The sequence below is a fragment of the Fusarium flagelliforme genome (assembly GCF_020744385.1).
Source record: "Fusarium flagelliforme strain FIESC 12 MPI-CAGE-AA-0113 chromosome Unknown B0J16scaffold_3, whole genome shotgun sequence".
NCBI lineage: Eukaryota > Fungi > Ascomycota > Sordariomycetes > Hypocreales > Nectriaceae > Fusarium > Fusarium flagelliforme.
In genome coordinates, this window is record NW_025763505.1 from 3,121,718 (window position 1) to 3,139,343 (window position 17,626).

General features: G+C 49.0%; 6 protein-coding genes across 6 annotated transcripts; 3 read left to right on the plus strand and 3 right to left on the minus strand.

The window, feature by feature from the left end:
* The first annotated feature begins 2,084 nt into the window (after positions 1-2,084).
* Positions 2,085-3,946, plus strand: B0J16DRAFT_105535 (Alpha/Beta hydrolase protein). The gene is made up of 6 exons (XM_046121341.1): positions 2,085-2,859; positions 2,911-3,130; positions 3,184-3,298; positions 3,349-3,463; positions 3,516-3,644; positions 3,693-3,946. Exons 1-6 carry the CDS (start codon positions 2,308-2,310, stop codon positions 3,831-3,833), a joined length of 1,272 nt encoding a protein of 423 aa, XP_045984888.1. The 5' UTR covers positions 2,085-2,307; the 3' UTR covers positions 3,834-3,946.
* A 12-nt stretch (positions 3,947-3,958) lies between these two features.
* On the minus strand, positions 3,959-4,943 carry B0J16DRAFT_338514 (uncharacterized protein). Its single transcript, XM_046127455.1, has 2 exons — positions 4,508-4,943; positions 3,959-4,451 (listed from the first exon to the last, which is right to left on the minus strand). The coding sequence occupies exons 1-2, from the start codon at positions 4,805-4,807 to the stop codon at positions 4,164-4,166; spliced, it is 588 nt and encodes a 195-aa protein (XP_045984889.1). The 5' UTR covers positions 4,808-4,943; the 3' UTR covers positions 3,959-4,163.
* Positions 4,944-6,744: 1,801 nt separating this feature from the next.
* On the plus strand, positions 6,745-8,321 carry B0J16DRAFT_105548 (translation initiation factor eIF 4e-like domain-containing protein). Its single transcript, XM_046121342.1, has 3 exons — positions 6,745-6,893; positions 6,948-7,748; positions 7,807-8,321. The coding sequence occupies exons 1-3, from the start codon at positions 6,859-6,861 to the stop codon at positions 7,994-7,996; spliced, it is 1,026 nt and encodes a 341-aa protein (XP_045984890.1). The 5' UTR covers positions 6,745-6,858; the 3' UTR covers positions 7,997-8,321.
* Positions 8,322-8,560: 239 nt separating this feature from the next.
* Positions 8,561-10,344, minus strand: B0J16DRAFT_338517 (uncharacterized protein). The gene has a single exon (XM_046127456.1). It carries the CDS (start codon positions 10,249-10,251, stop codon positions 8,647-8,649), a length of 1,605 nt encoding a protein of 534 aa, XP_045984891.1. The 5' UTR covers positions 10,252-10,344; the 3' UTR covers positions 8,561-8,646.
* A 375-nt stretch (positions 10,345-10,719) lies between these two features.
* Positions 10,720-13,661, minus strand: B0J16DRAFT_302627 (WD40-repeat-containing domain protein). Its single transcript, XM_046124642.1, has 3 exons — positions 13,451-13,661; positions 13,374-13,401; positions 10,720-13,324 (listed from the first exon to the last, which is right to left on the minus strand). The coding sequence occupies exons 1-3, from the start codon at positions 13,625-13,627 to the stop codon at positions 10,794-10,796; spliced, it is 2,736 nt and encodes a 911-aa protein (XP_045984892.1). The 5' UTR covers positions 13,628-13,661; the 3' UTR covers positions 10,720-10,793.
* Positions 13,662-13,840: 179 nt separating this feature from the next.
* Positions 13,841-15,980, plus strand: B0J16DRAFT_105567 (uncharacterized protein). Its single transcript, XM_046121343.1, has 4 exons — positions 13,841-14,067; positions 14,128-14,463; positions 14,509-14,687; positions 14,741-15,980. Exons 1-4 carry the CDS (start codon positions 14,032-14,034, stop codon positions 15,759-15,761), a joined length of 1,572 nt encoding a protein of 523 aa, XP_045984893.1. The 5' UTR covers positions 13,841-14,031; the 3' UTR covers positions 15,762-15,980.
* The last annotated feature ends 1,646 nt before the right edge of the window (positions 15,981-17,626 follow it).

A 17,626-nucleotide genomic window follows, 5' to 3' on the forward strand; every position in this document is an offset into this window, starting at 1 on the left:
GTTCAGCTGTAGGTATGGATGTCCATATGTTGGTGATAGGCGCGTAAAAAGCTGAAATAAGCAAGAACTTGGAATAAGCCTGGCAAGAGAGTTTGTGCATGCACTTGCAGGCAGTTCTTTCTGCAGGCTCCCTCCGTCTCGCCCATGCACTGCTTCTTGTGCTTCCTCCAGTCGAGAGATGTTGGCAGAGATGAAGCGCATTGGCTCTGGCTGGTGCTGGATCGCTTGGGTTAACCCCCAAAGGTTCCACCAAGTGAAAACCAGCACGATATCATCGCAGCTCTCTCAAGAACAAAATACTATATACGGATCCATGTGGATAATTTACGACCGGTCACAGTCAATACCGTGACTTCCTCCTGAATTGCGAATACCTCCCGTCGAGACCATTCCACACAATGACCAGAGGGCGGTACATGATGGTGACGCAAGATCCAACCTCTGTGCATAAGACAAGCATCTCTGCAGAGTACGCATATTGAGTCCTGCCGCAACTCCCCGTCTGGTTGGAGTTTTGCGGCCATAATTTAGTGGCCTTTCCAAAGCCAACTTGAAGGTGGCTATTCGTAGGAACAGTACCAGCATCCCAGGGTCCGATCCGCGTATCTGCCCACGAAAGCCTCCACGATGCGTAAACGGGATGGTTCCCATACTAATCTGTTGTATAGACGAAATGGCATCAACGGGGACCACGGAGCAGTTCCCCATGCCTCCATAGCAGACGATAGATCCGTGGTAAAAAGATGTCTAATAAAACACCACAGCCCGAAGGGCGGATTGTAGCACCTCTGCACTGGAAGAACGCAAAGGTCGTAGACGCTTTATTCCTCCAATACCAGATACGACGGGATCAAACTTGTGAGTGACTGTAACCCGCACACGCAGCAGCGCGATTTTTGCTGCGGTTGGATATTACCATGATGGTGCCCCGCCGCAGGAATTAGGTCTTCCATATTTTCATTCCTTGACCAAGATACATGGCTGTTTGGATGTTAGAGGAGCACGCGATGTGGTCGAGGTCGACTGTCGTGCTTATGGCGGATCGGATCGTCGGTGATGGGCTGGGTGCATGCTGCCCGCTCTTCAGAAATTAACGAGCTTCATTTCGTTCAAAAGAAAGTCCGTCATCGCTCGACATTGTATCAGGGGCAGTTTCTAGAACTGGCGCTGTGATATATTATTGAGGCGTCGACAAAGCACGTTGAAGCCATTTTCTGACAGGTTGTGGCTCGATGTAGGACGTCGTTGAATCCTTGTTGTGCGAATCCAACCTTGGGAGCTGGGGAATTGCAAGCGTGAAAGTCACGTGCTACAGTATGTAATCTGGTGTGCCTAATCCTATTCTCACCAATGAGAGACTGAGTATCTCTGTAAAAGAATAAAAGTTTTGCAGTGAGAGTTTTATTGATATCGATGTTGCTTCAGATAATAGAATCAACGGGTGACTGCAAGAAACCATTGAGGCCTTCTGTCTGATCACCAATGTTGTTCAGACAGAGTATCTGAGTATTTCGTCGCCACAGCCAGTTTTTATGTAGACTAGAAATATTGTAAGAAGCTGTGGCTTGAAGACTTGAAGACTTGAAGACTTATGGAATGCTCCTAACCACTGCCTATTAAAGTGTCAGATGCCCATGGTCTTGTCACCTGGCTATGAAGCCGTCTTTTCAATGGCATGCAGAAATGGATGTCGGCCAACAAACATGCCTCGGTTCCTCGCAAGCCTCACCCCACTTACCGAACGCCAAGGTTAACTTAATGCCAATTAACATCAGACGGGGAGTTTAAAAAGTGCAGGCCTCGGACAAGACTAACTGGCCGGACGGTCCGTTCAAGATGCAGAAACGACTCGACTCAACTCGAGCCAACAAATTTTATTCTTTTTGTATTCGAATAACTTGACTGAAAAGAGGAATACATGCCGAGCTGAGACCTTTCCTGGGAAGCAGAATAATCATGAAACTTGTAGCACAATGGACTTGAACAAACTGTATCACACAAAGTTGCTCCTATCCAACGTCGTATCCGTAGTCTAGATAAATGTCGGACATCGGAAGGAGTGGACCCCGTACCTACCTAGGCCCGTCCTTTTTAACCAACATCCAATGTAGGTATGTAACCCCCGTTCCGTCTTTTCGGGGGGCGATTTGCGATTTGCTGGCTGAATGTTGGAAATCTATTAATACCGTCTAATCTCTTGAATCGGGGGTTTTTGACACTTCTCTTCACTTTTGTCTGTTCGACCATTAAAGTGCCCTACCACATCTAACGTTGTCTCAGACCCTGCACCGCCTGCATTTTTCCATCATGGAGTGGCTTGGACGTGCAACAATCGACTTCACTCATGCGCCTACACCGCGCAAGGTGAAGGAAAAGGATGGCAATGAGACTGATCTCTTGTCCATCACCGAAAAAGCGACGCCGCCATGCAATTTGAACCCTCTGCTCTTCAATGGCCACCTGCAGACAATGTGGACTGCTACCAAGCCTGTTGGACCTAAAATCTACTACAAGCGCAAGATTTTTGATGCCGACCACAAGATTTACCGTGGAACGTTTGCGGTGGATTTCGCTGTTGAGCCCTTTGAGGCCCCTAATGATCCTACCTTGTCGCGACGAACAGCGTATTTCACCGAGCAAGAGTTTGAGAACATTGGATCCGACGACAACAAACCCATGCTTGTCATCTTGCATGGTCTTTCTGGTGGCTCTCACGAGATTTATCTGCGACACACTATTGCTCCTTTGATTGGTGAGGGCGGCTGGGAGGCTTGTGTTGTCAATTCGAGAGGTTGTGCCAGATCCAAAATCACCAGCGGTGTCTTGTACAACGCGCGAGCGACGTGGGATATCCGTCAGGTAAGAACGTCAGTACTTGAAAACCAAGAATCCTGCTAAAATAGGTCCCAGACAGTGAAGTGGCTTCAAGAGAAATTTCCTAACCGACCTTTGTTTGGTCTGGGATTTTCACTCGGCGCAAACATGCTCACCAACTACTGCGGTGAGGAGGGTCCCAACTGTGTTCTTAAGGGAGCCGTCGTTTGCTCCAATCCCTTCAACCTTGATGTTTCCAGCAAGATCCTCCAAAACAGCTACATTGGCAAGGAGGTCTACCTCCGGGTCATGGGAAGTGAGTCGCTTGTCAATACCATTCCGCGTTGGAATGCTTGCTAATGCGTTCAGGTGCCCTGAAGGAACTTGCCGCCACACACAGAGAAGAGCTGGAGAAGTACAGCAAGATTGACGTTGATGCTGTTATGAAGATCACTTATCTATATGAGTTTGATCGCTTGATCCAGTAAGCTAGCCGCCACGCCTCTCTTTGGAACGAAATACTGACTTTTGCAGGTGCCCTTCTTGGGGATATCCCACCGAGACTGCATACTACCGAGATGCCTCCTCTGTTGACTCAATCCTGTCTATCGAGATTCCGTTCTTGGCTGTTCACTCAACCGATGATCCTGTAAGTTTCATTCCTCAAAACTGTTTCCACAAACTGTTCTGATCATACAAAGATTGCCGTCAAGGAAGCTATTCCTTATGAGGAGTTCAAGCAGAACCCCAATACTGTCCTTCTCACATCCAGTCTCGGAGGACATTTGTGCTGGTTTGAATCTGGCGGTTCCCGTTGGTTTACAAAGCCTGTAAGTCTTAACAATCCTTATATGAGAAATTAAAGTTAACATTTTTAGGTTACCAATTTCTTGAACCACTTGGCCTTCAAGACCGATCTTGACAGCCTGAAGCCTCAAGCAAACCCCAACAGCAGCGACTTCACTGAGGGACACGGATACAGTCCCATGAGGCGCAAGCTGGTGATTGTCGAGGACTAAAAGCGTAGCTGAGTATGCTGTCCCTAACTGGTAATCATGATAGACTGTATATTACTTAGATCCACACACATAGACGTATGCGTACCTAGAGAAAAAATAGACCTGTCACGTAATGATAAAAGCTCTGGATATATTCGATCGCTTCTGCCGATTAACCGCATCTGCTCCTACGGGAGCAACCATGATTCAATAACTATGTTGTGCTTTTGTACCGTCGACTCTCCAGGGATAACCAGAGAGGGCCTAGCCTCAGCCTATCGACCAAACTCCATGCGCCAAACAATGCAGCAACTCCGAAAGATTTCCCACTGTTTCCCGTCAGGTTTGGGTTTAGGCGAACGACACTCGCTTCTTGCCCTTGGCCTTGGCCGCCTTAGTGCCCGCTGTAGAGAACTCCTTGACGTTGGCCTCCTCGTCACCGGTACTCTTGCGCTTCCTTGACTTTCGGAGAGAGTTCTTGGTGTCTTCAAGCTTAGACTTCTTCTCTTGTTCCTTCTTCTCGGCCTCGACCTTGCGCGCTTCGCGAATCTCCTCCATCTGACGCTGCTTGATCATCTTGGACTCGATTTGGCCGTCCTTCTCGGCTTGGACGAGAGCCAGGATAGTGCTCATACTCTCCTGGAAGACATGAGATGTTAGAATTGCCCATACACAGTCAGGAATGGTAGTCTTACCTGGTCATCAGCGAAAACCTTGCCCTTCTTCTTGCCTCTAGGCTTTACCACGCCCACAGGGGTAACAGTGTTGAGAGCCGGGATTCCAAGTTGCTCGTCTGTGTACTTCTTCTTCTTAGGGTTCTTGAACTTCTGAAGAAGCGCCTCGCGACCCTTGTCCTTGACCTGCTTGGACGGCGGGGTGCCCTTTGGCTTCTTGGACTTGGTAACGCCCTCGGTAGCGGATCGCTTGGAAGACTTTGCGCCGCCTGCAGGGCCAGCATGCTTGTTCTTGACAGTTTTTGTTCGTGTGACACCCATTGCGACGGTTGTGGAGGGATGCGCGTAAGATGTCTCGTAGGTCCCTGAACTTTTGAGTGCAAGTGTTGAAGCTCTGCCCAATTTTTTTCTGAAAGATAAGAGTTGCGATAACTTTAAAGTGGAGCCGCGCGACCTGTGGCTGGTTGAGAGACACGACACAAGAGCAGCCAGTAGTAGGAGAGCAAGCTTAAGAGTGGTCGCGTGGGATGAATACCTCTATGCCTTGAAGAAACCAGTATGAACCTAAACTACTAACCTATGTATATAAAAGGCGAAAGGGACCTGTTTCATTCCTCCTCATATAATAGAAAAACTAATCCTTTTGTTACTTTCAGTCTCTTACACTGAGAGTTCACACCAGTAGATAGGTATGGAAGCCACTGTCTTAAGGCTTGTGGCGCAGTTTTCTTTTTTCCTCTTCCTTTCCTGCAAGCGCGTTCCTGCTTTGGAGTTGCAATAGGTAATTTGATCAATTGAACCAACTTCAAGAGGATCAATGCAGGTGAGGTTGGTTGTTCATATCATGGATGGTACAAAAGATAGAGAACAGGTGACTAATGTCTTGCATTGTGCATGCTGTAGATGGTTGGAGAAACTTATGATAATAGCAGTCATGATCATCCGTTTCTTCATGAGGCAGGGGTTTCACACTGGGGCTGACAGGTCTCACATCTCGGAGCCGAGCGTCAAGACCAAGTTTGCAATGAGTATGAATGTGAGGTGGCATTTAATGTACTGTATGGGGCCGGGCGATATTAACTAATCATTGCTATCGAAGTGAGGATGAAGGGCGGACCAGTTTCCTACCAACTTGTAGGTAGGCCTGCTTGAGTTATCATGATCACATTGAAAATACACGGTTTGTTTTGTTGTAAACGTCAGTGACGACGATATGAATCATGGGGATTGATTACTTGCATGATGTATACTGTACATACATACATGTTGTGTTCAGCTGTATCATCCCAATTCCTGGCCATTTAATTAGGTAGCTCGGTACTTTCATCTTTTTCTTAAAGTAAGTGGTGTGCCTCAGGGAGTTTTTATTTCTCTCAAGGTATGAATTACTATTTTTCTTTGCCGATCTCATGAGAATGGGATACAAGACAGTACAGATAGGTACGCCGGCACCAAATCCTTCTAGAAGCTTAGGTACACTCAGACCAAAGAATTTGCCGACAGCTTGAACAAGGGGGCACTCTGCCCTGGTGCGTGCTAATTGTGTCACTGTCATTTTCCTCGCCCTTTAGCCTCTGACGCAGGGTCAGTCGCAACAGCCTCTCTCATGGGTCCCTGGACTGACCTGGGGGTTGGGGCTGGATTAGCGCGGGCAGTCTGGATATCTCGTCAGTGGACTGGAGGCTAGGTACTAGGAATGGAGGGTTTTCCAGTGAGCTGGGTGTTAGCCTTCAGGGCTTTCCATCTCCAGAGGTCCAGGTGTGAAATGGCCAGGTGCCTGGAGGTCAGGTACCCCTGGTGTAGAATGTGGCACAGCCTAGCAGCGAAGCTACTCACGAGCTACCTGAGTTTACCTTCCACTTTACAGTGCCTTGTCTTGGATCGCGACTCGTCCCGTCTGGATTTTCTGGTAGGTGGGCTGCTAGGTAGAATTTCTTCCAACACTAGGTCCATCTCCTCTCTCGCAACTCAAATTCCCCAACGTCCAAACAACTTCATCAACTACCCTCCCAAACTCTCAGATATTGCTCTTCGATCCAACCTCAACTCGACGTCTCCAACAATATTCGATACCCCTCATCTCGTCACCATTCATCGTTGCACCATAGTTCCATACACCAAACTTTTGCCGTCAACATACTGATCATCCCCTCATTCGACCTCGAAACCGTGTAACATCTACAGCTAACATCACCAACTTCGACCGCTTTTTTCCAACAAACCGAGACCAAAACTGTCAAATCTGTTCCAAACACTCTCCACGTCGTACATACTCCTCTCGATTCTTGCCTTGAAGCCTCTTCTAAGGCATCTTGGATCAGCCTTCCCCGCCCTACCTTAATTTGCAGACAGACCTGCTACATTCAGTCTTAATGGATACTAGCAACCTCTGGGCCCGCCGCACAAAGTAAGTCACCTGCAATTTTGCCTTTAGAATCAAGGTTTAATCATGACTCCTCAGCCCCGGCAAGCTTTCCCTTGCTACACCAAGTCAAGGGTCCAGTGGTGACACCTTCAGTCGCAATGCTTCTTTCTCTAAGCGTCAAGGCGGCGAAACCCCATCATCGATGAAACCGAACCCTTTCAACACTACACCTGGAGGTCTTGTATCTCCTACTAGTGGCGCCTCCAGTGCATTTGGTCTAGGCTCTGGAGCATTTGCCTCGTTTGGATCGGCTAAGACCCCTAAGACGTCGGGCAATCCTTTCGAGTCGGCCATGGCTTCAGCGGTTCCCAAGTCTGGTATTAAGGACTCCTCCAAGGCCGCCGGAAAGGCTTCTGGTATGGCCGCGATTTCTGAGAACAACCAGTCCGGGGCACCTACGGCACCTCTTTCACATCCTCTGGTACACCCGTGGACCTTCTGGTACCGACCTCCGATCTCAAAGGCACACGGTTACATCGAGTACGAGAAGACACTGCACGAAATTGGTACCGTACGAACAGTGGAGGAGTTTTGGGAGATGTATGCCTACCTGAAGCGTCCTTCCGTACTTCCCGTCGTCTCGGACTTTCATCTGTTCAAGAAGGGCATCCGCCCAATATGGGAGGACGATATCAACAAGAAGGGCGGCAAATGGGTCGTTCGGATGAAGAAGGGCGTGTCCGACCGGTATTGGGAAGACCTTCTTCTCAACCTGATTGGCGACCAGTTTGGTGAGGCGGGTGATGAGGTTTGCGGTGCTGTGTTGAGTGTGCGCAATGGTGAGGACATTCTTAGTATCTGGACCCGAAACGATGGTGGTAGAGTTATTAAGATTCGGTAAGTTGTTCTGCATGGACCAACACGTTGTTGCAATGATAGCTAATTGGCAAAACAGTGAAACCATGAAGCATGTCCTCAACTTCCCATCCAATACTCGCGTTGAATTCAAGAGCCACGATTCCAGCATCCAGCAACGGACAGCGATCGAGGAGCAACGCCGCGAAAAGGCCGGTCAACACCACCACCACGACAAGCGTCACGCTGGCGGAGCTTCAAAGCAGGCAGCCGAGCAGTCTCAATCATAAAGAAGAGAGATGCTGGCCTTCTAGATGTCTAACCCCAGTGCGATCTATGTATTGTATTATAAGACAGTGCTTCACCTTCGAGATGTCGTGTCTGTCACTCTTGGTTGAATCGGTTGTTTATTGTCTCCTCTGTTCCTTTTTCTCACATAACCATCATTGAGTTGGCGGAGTTGAAGAGATCTTCCCGGGAGTGCTGTGATAACGCATTCATGAGAACCGAGGCGGATATCTAAGGAATAACGAGGTCAATGGGGATGGTATTGTCCACGCATAATGTATTACTAGCTGCGTCCTAGCGGGGGTTGGCTTGCCTGATAGCGGATTTCAGCGAGACCTACAATTCAGAACAAGCTTTGGGGGGTTGAGGTTTCTCGCCCCAGAACAAGACATTTCACCATGTAACATTATTGTAATGTGCTATGATGCGTAAAGCCATGCCGACGTGATAGTGCTGTATGAGGAGTCATCAGTCAAAACTCTGGCATAGGGTCAGGATACGGTTTACTAACCCTTTCCTATCCCACCCAAATAGCAAGCCAGCCTTTCGGCCTACTACTTGACAGGGATCCAAGAGGTCTAATTGTTGGAGAGGGTATAATACTCTATTATTCAGCCTTTTCACCCGAGTATACTATTAATAACATCTAAGGTCATGAGGCCTTGCCCTTGCCTTTCCCAGGCTCTCTCCTTCGCTCCCAGATTTGGAGGTACGCTTCGCCAAGATACAGAAGCTCACTCTGCACCTTGTCAACATAGAGGTCCTGGCACACAACCCATTCACCCGTGGCCTTGTTTTTTAGTTGTACCTTCCACGTCTTGCGCTCCTCGCCGCTGTCAACTACATCTTCACGTGTACGCACAGCTTCGTGGATCACGTTTGCAACGAGATCATACCAAATAGGCTCGCCTGGGGGCCACTCCTTGGGATTCGGCTCCACGTAGGGAGACATATCAAGGTTGCGTGCATCGAACGTGACGATTGTGGGGTTACGTTCAGAGACGAACTTGTTCTGTGAGAAGCGCTTCACATGGAATGCAAGATAAGGGGGGAGAGGATGCATAAGTCTGTAGCGCTTGCGCTGAGCATGGTGTTCTTGGGCTTTCTGGCCGTCGTATTTTGTAAGAATGGTGGTAAGTGGGACTTGGGGAATAATGTTCTTCTCGAGCTCGTCCTGGAAAAGCGGCGTTGAAGGAAGGTCAAGCGTCAGAAGAAGGAAGCGCACAATGTCGACCTTGACGTCTGCATCCTCAAAGCGTAGTCGATCGGTCGCGTCGGCGCGAGCTGTGATGGCTTGCGACTCGATCTTCATCTTGCCCTGGAATGTGCGCTGGACCATGGAGCTGCCTGGCTTAGTCTTGCTTCCGCCGAGACCAAGATGGAGGTTGTTGAGAAACCAGGATAAGAAGTCGACAGGGTCCGATTGCGTGGTGAGGTTGAATCGTTTGTTAGAGCGGAGGGAAATCTCCTGGAGGAGTTCGTGAGGCGAGACATGGGCTTTGAATGCCCTTGGGTTCCAGATCTTGCGCACGAGAATGCTGGCCCGCTTGACGAGCTCCGTCTTATTCGAAAAGTCTTCAAGAAGAAGGTAGTTGCGTAACGGGGCCACATGCGCCAAGGCCTGCACAACAACGTTGAAATAGTCGTTCTCCTTGATATTATTCATTCCAACAAATCCAGGGATGTATTCTTTCCCATCAAGGGTCTGACTCGTGCGTCGCGTGCGATCCATCTCGATGACCTCTTTCTTGGTGTATCGCGGATCCGACACATATTTAATGTCGTCGAGCGCGCGGTTCTTGACCTCGTAACCTTCGGGGAGAACATAGACGCGCTGGGTTTCAAGATTGATATAGACGTGGTGGTCCTCGTCGAGAGAGTGGAAGTAAGCGTGCGACTTGGGGCCACGACCTTGGAAGTACTTGCCGCACACTAGACATGCGTAAACGTTGATATTGGAAAGGGATACGGAGCAAAGCTTCTCAAAGTCGAAGTCGAGCACGTTGCGATCAATGGTGTCGAGGTAGAGGTCATCGTAGCCTTCTGTAGGGGCTGACTGTCTTATTGGAGCTACCGCGACTGGCTCTTGGTCGTCGAAGTCATCATCCTCGTCATCTTCTTGCGCGTTTCCGTTGGTATTCGTCTCATTAATAAGTTCTTCTGAACCAGGTTCAGGTGTATCGAAATCCAATCGAGATCTCTTGGAAGCTGGTGAGGCGACGTCTTCGAGTGCCTCTGAGGCCTGTCGCTTGGACATTTTCAAGCCGTATCGATGAGGTCGTTTGCTGTATTGTTGTGTTGCGCAGCTTGGCCGAGACTCGACGTCGTGGATGAAAGATCGAAGTCGTAGGTATGAAGTTATGGGTGGAGTGGAGCCTTCCATTGGAGCTCAGGTACAGGCCCACATTTACTTGAAGGCAGCCTAGCAGCCTCTATTTAAAGTTGCAACAACAACCTTACTGCCTACGAACTTCTTGAAGGATATAACAATTTTCAAGCCAATGCCAATGATCGAATAAATTGACCGATTTCGAGTGATATTTGCTCATATTAATACCAGAGGGCAATGGATGTATACCAAAGACATCGTATCCACAATCTACCTACCTAGTTAGGTAGTCAGTCTGTATTACCGTCACCAAGAGTAACACAAGCACAGCTTTTATCAATCTTTATCTTGAAAAGAAGCAGTCAAATATTTTATCTATAACCTTGATACTCCAAGAAATAATGCGAGTGTGATTATGTGTGGTCAAACAAAAAAAAAAAAAACCATCGACAACCTGTAGTATTGCCCTTTCAACCAGCCATGACAACATCTTCACTGCCGTCCTGTAGCAGAGCTTTCTCATCTTCCAGCATGGGCGCGAGGTCGTCCATCTCCTGCAGGGTATATTCCACCAGATAACTCTCGTCAACCAACTCCTCTGTTCGCTTGTAATGTCTCTCAGTGTACACTCGAAGAGCGTGAAGCACATCCTTCAAGCTCTTTTGCCCCTTGGCTCCCTTGACTGACAAGTTCGAGAACTTGGAAGCAGGATAGCTTCTAATTAAAGTCCACAGAATCCTCTGGGCCACAGGAGCGGTACGCGCGTTTGTGTTCCAGTCACGTAATCTTAGAAGAAGTAAGAAAATCTGCTCGTCAGACAAGCTAGCAAGCACTTCATCCACAGCTCTCAAACCACTGAGGCTACCCTTGTCAGGATTGTTTGTTGTGGTGACTGACGTGAACAAGCTGAGTAGTCTTCCAGGGTGGTTAAGCTGCAGCGCGAGTGTAATAGCCTCACGGAATGAACCGGCATGGATATGGTTCTCAAGCTCCTGCTCCTGCTCAATCACCTTGAGTGCGGCCTGGGACGCTGCAGCTTGAGTTTCAGATGATGTATCTTTCCAGAATGTGACAGTCGAGTCACCACTGCCAGACACAATGGTGTTGTTCTCGGGGTGAACAGCCACAACCCAAACACGATCCTCGTGGTTATCAAGAGTGCACTCAGCTTCTCCCGAGTTGGCGTCCCAAACCTTTACGAGACCATCGCCACCAGCACTAGTGAACAGAACTCGTTGCTTCTTGGACTGTTCTTGGCTGGTAGGCATATTCAACCACGCAACCTTCAAGATACTGTTGGAGTGTCCCTCAAAGGTCCTTATACAAGTGTAGCTAGCAAGGTTCCAGAGTTTGATAGTCTTATCACCACTGCCGGTAAGAACAACACCCTTTCCAGTCACAGGTCCGTCTTCACCCTGAATGGCCGGTATCTGAGCAGGAGAAAACTGCACCGACCAAACACCACGCTTGTGTCCGCGCAAAATACCCTGGACTTCACCCTCCTCTGCAGACCAAATCTTGACCGTCTTGTCTTGCGACGCAGACGCAAAGAGCTGGTTCGAATGATGGATGTTGATGGCATTGATGTCCTTGTCGTGCGCCTTTCGGGTAAAGATAGCACGAGAGCTACTCTTGGTACCTTGTTGTTGAGCTGTGCGAGGGATCTCCCATTTCTTGACCGTTTGATCCTGGGAACCTGTAACAAGGAACGCCGGGGGGTTGTTGAGAGGATCGGTTCTAGCAGGCGAGGATTCTGAAGGAACGCTCTTAGGAAGCGCAACAGCACCCAACGATTCAGCGTGGCCAGAGAAGATAGCCCAACAAGTGTAAGAGTTGTTTGCAGGATCGATACGCCAAAGCCTGGCAGTATTATCTTTCGCTCCTGTTGCTATCCAATGGCCTGACCAGTCGATATCTAGTGAAATAACGATCTCATCGTGGCCCTTCAAGAGAGCAACGTCTTGACCGAAGTAAGGACTAGACTCGGAATCCAAATCGCCTCCGTCGTCCTGGTTCTGTGCCTCTGCAACAGACACGATCCTCACATCCTCGGAGTTTGTGGCCAAGGCGACCATTGAACGGTCAGGGAGTAGGTAACCCAGATCGATAATGTCGTCGTGTGTACCGGATATCCTTCGGAAGGGCTCGGGTGCGGACAAGGAGGAAGCGTCTGCTTTTTGAGGTGGCTTGTAAAGCGCGAGAGTGTGATCGACCTGAACAAGGAGGATAAAAGGCAATCCCGGGCGATAAATGCCAGACACAATACCCTCCTCTTCGCTTTTCGCAGGTTGTTCCGGAGTGACTTCCCTCCCAGTGTCGGTATCCCAAATTCGGAGGGAACCATTAGCACCAGCGGAGTAGGTCAAGCTTCCATCGTCAATAAAGCCAGCTGCCTCCACCAATTCCAAACAAGGCACGACCTTGCGAATCTTCCAGGACTTAGCATCCCACCAAGTGATGGTCTTATCTCTACCAGCGGTGACCAAGGCATGTTGTTCGGGTGAGTAGTCAAGTCCCTGAACATCCGAAACGTGGGAGTCCAGGTTGGCCACACAGTTGCGCTTGTGCAAGTCCCATACACGAACTTTTCCATCTTGTTGACCGCACGCAAGACGGAAGTTGATAGTGGTGGAGTTCTCGTCTTCCTCATCAGACTCCTCCTGGCGCTTGGATTTCTTGCCCTTTCGCGATTGGGTCTCATTTGAACGGGAGGCAGCCTCAAAGAATCGGAGAGATGATACCAAGGCTGAAGATCCACGGAAAGTATGGGTGACATAGCCGCCGACAATGTCCCAGACTTTGACAGCTCCGTCGGTTCCTCCAGTGGCTAGCAATGTGCTGGTTCGATCAACTGCAAGCACACCAACTGGGGTTGAGTGAGCCTTGACTGTTCTTGTGGGAGTAGCCTCAATGGTTCCATCATCCTGAGATCGTTTCAGAGAATAGACTCTCATGGACAAGGAACGGGAGCAGATGATGAGATGGGATCCAGAGGGCGTCACTATATATGTCAGTTTGGTTGCATTTTCCCATAATTTCGAGAGACTAACAGGTTAATGTAGAAATGAGCTCTCCGTCCTATGAGATGTCAGTTGTGACCTAGATTGCGGTTTTTGATATCTCTTACACCCTCAACTTGAGCCAAGTGCTTGCCGTTGGTAGGATCAGTGAGAACTGCATCCTCACCGAGGGCTGTCGCTAGGATGCGGGCGTCATTACTGATGGAAACTGATCCTCCAGTGAATATAGGGCGGATGACGTGTTCTACGTCAAACGTCGTCTTTAACGGTTGCTTATTTGCCATTGTGTAGTGATGTTGTTGGTTTGGCAAATATTCGATGCAAAGAAACTCTCATGGGTCCTCGACTTGAGCTTTCCTAGATTTTTTTTTGGCTGCCGTGGCGGTCTGTAGATGATTGGCCAGAAGGTGCATTAGCGCGACGCTGTCAGCCACATCTCCAGCCACATCTCCACCCATGCGCTTCTCATCATGACTTCCTACCTGGAGCTTCATTTAAGCTGTTATCCCTTAGATCAAGCACAACTCAACTTTATCGCGTGGACAAGAAAACGCATTAACAGTAACGAATTCATCACTAGAGTCATCACAACTTAAACAGTCGCCCTCCGCGGATCTAATTTCCTCAAAATTGTACAAATTGCGCCAAATGGACGTCTGCTATTAATGAGTCGTTGCTCGCATTCATCATGGGAATGCAAGGTCCTTTGACCGCCCAAGCCCTCGTGAGTGATTCTTTCATCTCAAATGAATGGCCTTACGAGTAGATAAACTGACATTCATAGGGGCGGTCACCTTATGATGATGTCGTAGAATGGGATAGTGACCATGACGATTTACAGAATGGCGGCGATTCTACTCAACAGTTCGACCACCGCGGTCGTCCCATAAATTCTGAGACAAAAAGAATCAACAGAGACATCATTAGATCGCATAATGAGGTTATGCTGGTCATTGGTGTTGCTGAGCAGGAGAACCCGACCACAAGTCCTGAGGCTGAATCTGATAAACGGCATGCCCTCTACGAAGACGATGTAGGCACAAACCTTGCCGTTTCAGCTCTTCGCTGCGTGGACGCTGCTGGTGCTTTCGGTTTGGATGGTTTTCGCCAGCGTATACTGGTATGTCTTTGCACATGAGCTGGCTTCTTGTACTAATTCTGGTAGATTTATAAGCGTTACTCGCATATCCCATTCTGGGATTTGTATGCAAATTCTCGAACTATATTCTCCCTCACCAGACATATTCTACCTGGTGCACCAGTTACCCTCTTAAGCAACTACACTGATCGGCAGGTGGCTCTGCTATGGCGAGATCGACCAGACAGATTGTTTGGCCGTCGATTGTAAGTCAAAGGCCTGAGTGATCGTATACCAAAATGGCTCACAAGCTCTTTAGTGTCCATGAAATATGGGCGTACGTGCGTGTCCATCTGGAACTCTTCATAGCTTTGCAAAGACTTGGCTTAGCTTCGAGTACCAATTGGCTCCCAAGTCTTTCATTCTTTGTCCCATTTACTCAAGACTCACCCATCCCGGCTCCCCCGCCACTCACTGGCCTTTCTTTTCAGTCAATGCTTCAATGGGTAGGGGGCCTTTGCATTTCTTCAACGCCTTTTCTTGTCTGGGTAATCACCCAAAGATTAATCCGTGACTGGAGGCCGCAAATATGGGCAAGGATATTCCGACACCTACCGAGCACTGGCTCATCTCCAGGGATGACCACCACTTGGATTCCACCCGACAGACCCCGTGAAAGGCCAGAGCATCGACGCGACCGTAGTTCCATTGATGATGTTTCGCCAATCAGACCTGTTGACGGGCAAATGCCCAGCGATACTGGCCCAGTGGAAGCTGTCCGACGACCTAGCACATTCTCAGCCAGAGGGGACGACTACGCGAGTGACGAAGAGGACAACGAAGGGGTCAGCGCTACCCTGATCAGTTTTGATGTTGAAGCTACCGCCGAAACAAGTGAAGCACCTCCTGGGCTCTGGAGTGCGGAATTGAGACCGAGTGTCGACGCAAGAGGAGCGATCATTCCCACAACAACTTACTGTGATACCATGCTAACGCAGCTCCCTCCTCTCATCGCTTCCCATATATTTGCTGACGCAGTTCTGAGACTGGCAACTGCACCCTGGGAGGCGACAGCACTTCGCTTGATAGCAGGAACTTTTCGTCAACGCCTTGGCCTCTCAACCCATGACATCTGCGGGATCAACCTTTTGGGAGAGATGAATCTCACATTCGCCATCAACTTTCTCGGCAGCCAAGTGTTGCATCTGGCCGTGTGCGGAGAGGTCTGGGCTGCCTTCACAGCCGTTGCCACCGTTTTCCATACAAGCCCTGAGGAATGGCGTGAGGCTGAAGAAGAGGAGCAGGGGAACCGACCAGATTGGCAGGATGAGAGGATCTGAGTTATGGGCTACGGATGGAAGCTTGCTAGCCGTTGGACATGTTGCATGTTCGGCCTGCATTCGACCAATGATTCAACACAAGGACCAGGGTACTACAGATTAACCCGGACATCAGACAGCTGGCTTGGCGGTCTCTTAGGCCCATATACGCCACTTACAAGGGCAAGCTTTATGCTCACAGTCCTGGCTTCTATGTTATCCTGATGCGACTCGACTAATTCCGTCTGCCGTCAAAAGAGAGAACAGTCACTGCATTGTTATTTATGTTACAACCCTTATGGGGTTTCTGACCTTTTCATGGACTGACGCCCGCTGTCAAGCGATCACATAATTGCCTCCCGCAGTTGAAGGAACCCGCCGTGACATTTTGGAGTGCCGTACATCCTCCTAGGCTATCGCCCGCCTGCTGTGGGACGTGATAAATGTGTGGCGTCACATTTAGATGGTCCGAGAGAAGAGAGACGAAAGGGAACGATTATTCGTGTACAGGGAGGGACCGTGGCTTTGAGAGCTATAAGTCACTTTCAATCTTAGCATCAACCAGAGCCAAAGTACTGCGCCAAGGACGCTGATTCCTGTAAAAAGGAAAGCCTTGTTCATGCTAGCCTTCTCTCTGCTGATCTCAAGGTGCTTGTCTCGTTATCGGGCCCAGAAGCCCTGTTCTAAAAACGGCTACCAGGGTCTTCCGAATCTTATGTGCAGCTATTCCCAACCTAGATAGCCATCAGTAAGCCCCCGGCTACGCTTTGACCTAGTTTTAAGGTCTCGACGTAACCGATCAGGGAGCATTGCAACGTCCACATCCTACTGCTCATGGTAATAATGTGCAGGACTGATCGAGGCAGGGGCAGCTACTCACGCCGGAAGCAAGAGAAGAGATTTTAGTACACCTCATTCTAGTTTGTGGCGCCAGGGGTCTTCGAGTAGCTGGCAAAATTCGCCGGGCATGGTCGTTTCTCGAACTACGTTATGAATTGTTTACTGGTCCATGGGGTATTGGGGAATGCCGACAACATTTGTGAAATGAGTTCACTGCAGCCCTGCATGGTATGCCGTAAATATATTGTTAACCCAGAGCCTATTGCTGAGTTTTATCAGGCAATTTACCATACATGCTGGATGCTGGCGGTGAGTTTGTTTATCAGTCGAGCCTCGTACTTAAATACAATTGTGAAGACGTTATACTTGGAGTTAGCCTCGCCCATATTCAAGTCCCATTAGACCATTGATTTATCGGTGTCATTAGGAAAGCTTCCTAGTCCTAATTAACCCCCTTTGACTATTCTAGAGACAACTTATCCCCTGTCGAAGCCGTTTGCCTGTTTGCTTCCCCGCCTAAGCTCACCGACTGACTCGACAACTTGCACATACATGGGCTTATTTTCTGGCCTTAAAGCTATTAAGTAGTCATATATCATTAATGATAACACTGGTTCGGTTTTGACAATGGCCTTCATGCCGGTGGCCAATTGCGTGAACTCGCAGGAAGGGAAGTTGCCTTGATGGGGCATTCATTGCGTTGAAAGCCTCGACTTTGACGCACATGAGCAAGATAATTGCATTAGTTCCTAATAGTTGAGATGTTCGTCTCGGTTCCTTTGCTGCCCATATCCTAAGTAGACCCCGGATATGCTGCTACCCCTTGAGTGTCTATCAAGAGTCTTGGCTTGGGCACCTGCCACTCCTAGCAATGAATTTTGTTGTTCACGTCTCGATTTTCCCTCTTCCCTCTTCTTACCGTGGAGCAAACAATGCAGGGATTAAGCGAAAACAACGCTTGTTCGCCCTGCCATTGTTGTACAGATCTAGAAAGTCTTGTCTTCATGTGGACACACTGAAGCTCGAACTATAAGATGGGTAGGATA

Bases quoted from the DNA above. Each gene is read 5' to 3' on its own strand.
- B0J16DRAFT_105535 (XM_046121341.1), top strand. From the start codon at position 2,308: ATGGAGTGGCTTGGACGTGCAACAATCGACTTCACTCATGCGCCTACA. The intron at 2,860-2,910 runs GTAAGAACGTCA...AATAGGTCCCAG, and splicing joins CGACGTGGGATATCCGTCAG to ACAGTGAAGTGGCTTCAAGA. The intron at 3,299-3,348 runs GTAAGCTAGCCG...TGACTTTTGCAG, and splicing joins GAGTTTGATCGCTTGATCCA to GTGCCCTTCTTGGGGATATC.
- B0J16DRAFT_338514 (XM_046127455.1), bottom strand. From the start codon at position 4,807: ATGGGTGTCACACGAACAAAAACTGTCAAGAACAAGCATGCTGGCCCT. The intron at 4,452-4,507 runs GTAAGACTACCA...CATGTCTTCCAG, and splicing joins AGGTTTTCGCTGATGACCAG to GAGAGTATGAGCACTATCCT.
- B0J16DRAFT_105548 (XM_046121342.1), top strand. From the start codon at position 6,859: ATGGATACTAGCAACCTCTGGGCCCGCCGCACAAA. The intron at 6,894-6,947 runs GTAAGTCACCTG...ATGACTCCTCAG, and splicing joins CTCTGGGCCCGCCGCACAAA to CCCCGGCAAGCTTTCCCTTG. The intron at 7,749-7,806 runs GTAAGTTGTTCT...TTGGCAAAACAG, and splicing joins GGTAGAGTTATTAAGATTCG to TGAAACCATGAAGCATGTCC.
- B0J16DRAFT_338517 (XM_046127456.1), bottom strand. From the start codon at position 10,251: ATGTCCAAGCGACAGGCCTCAGAGGCACTCGAAGACGTCGCCTCACCA.
- B0J16DRAFT_302627 (XM_046124642.1), bottom strand. From the start codon at position 13,627: ATGGCAAATAAGCAACCGTTAAAGACGACGTTTGACGTAGAACACGTC. The intron at 13,402-13,450 runs GTAAGAGATATC...GACATCTCATAG, and splicing joins ACTTGGCTCAAGTTGAGGGT to GACGGAGAGCTCATTTCTAC. The intron at 13,325-13,373 runs GTTAGTCTCTCG...TGACATATATAG, and splicing joins GCTCATTTCTACATTAACCT to TGACGCCCTCTGGATCCCAT.
- B0J16DRAFT_105567 (XM_046121343.1), top strand. From the start codon at position 14,032: ATGGGAATGCAAGGTCCTTTGACCGCCCAAGCCCTC. The intron at 14,068-14,127 runs GTGAGTGATTCT...TGACATTCATAG, and splicing joins CTTTGACCGCCCAAGCCCTC to GGGCGGTCACCTTATGATGA. The intron at 14,688-14,740 runs GTAAGTCAAAGG...CAAGCTCTTTAG, and splicing joins AGATTGTTTGGCCGTCGATT to TGTCCATGAAATATGGGCGT.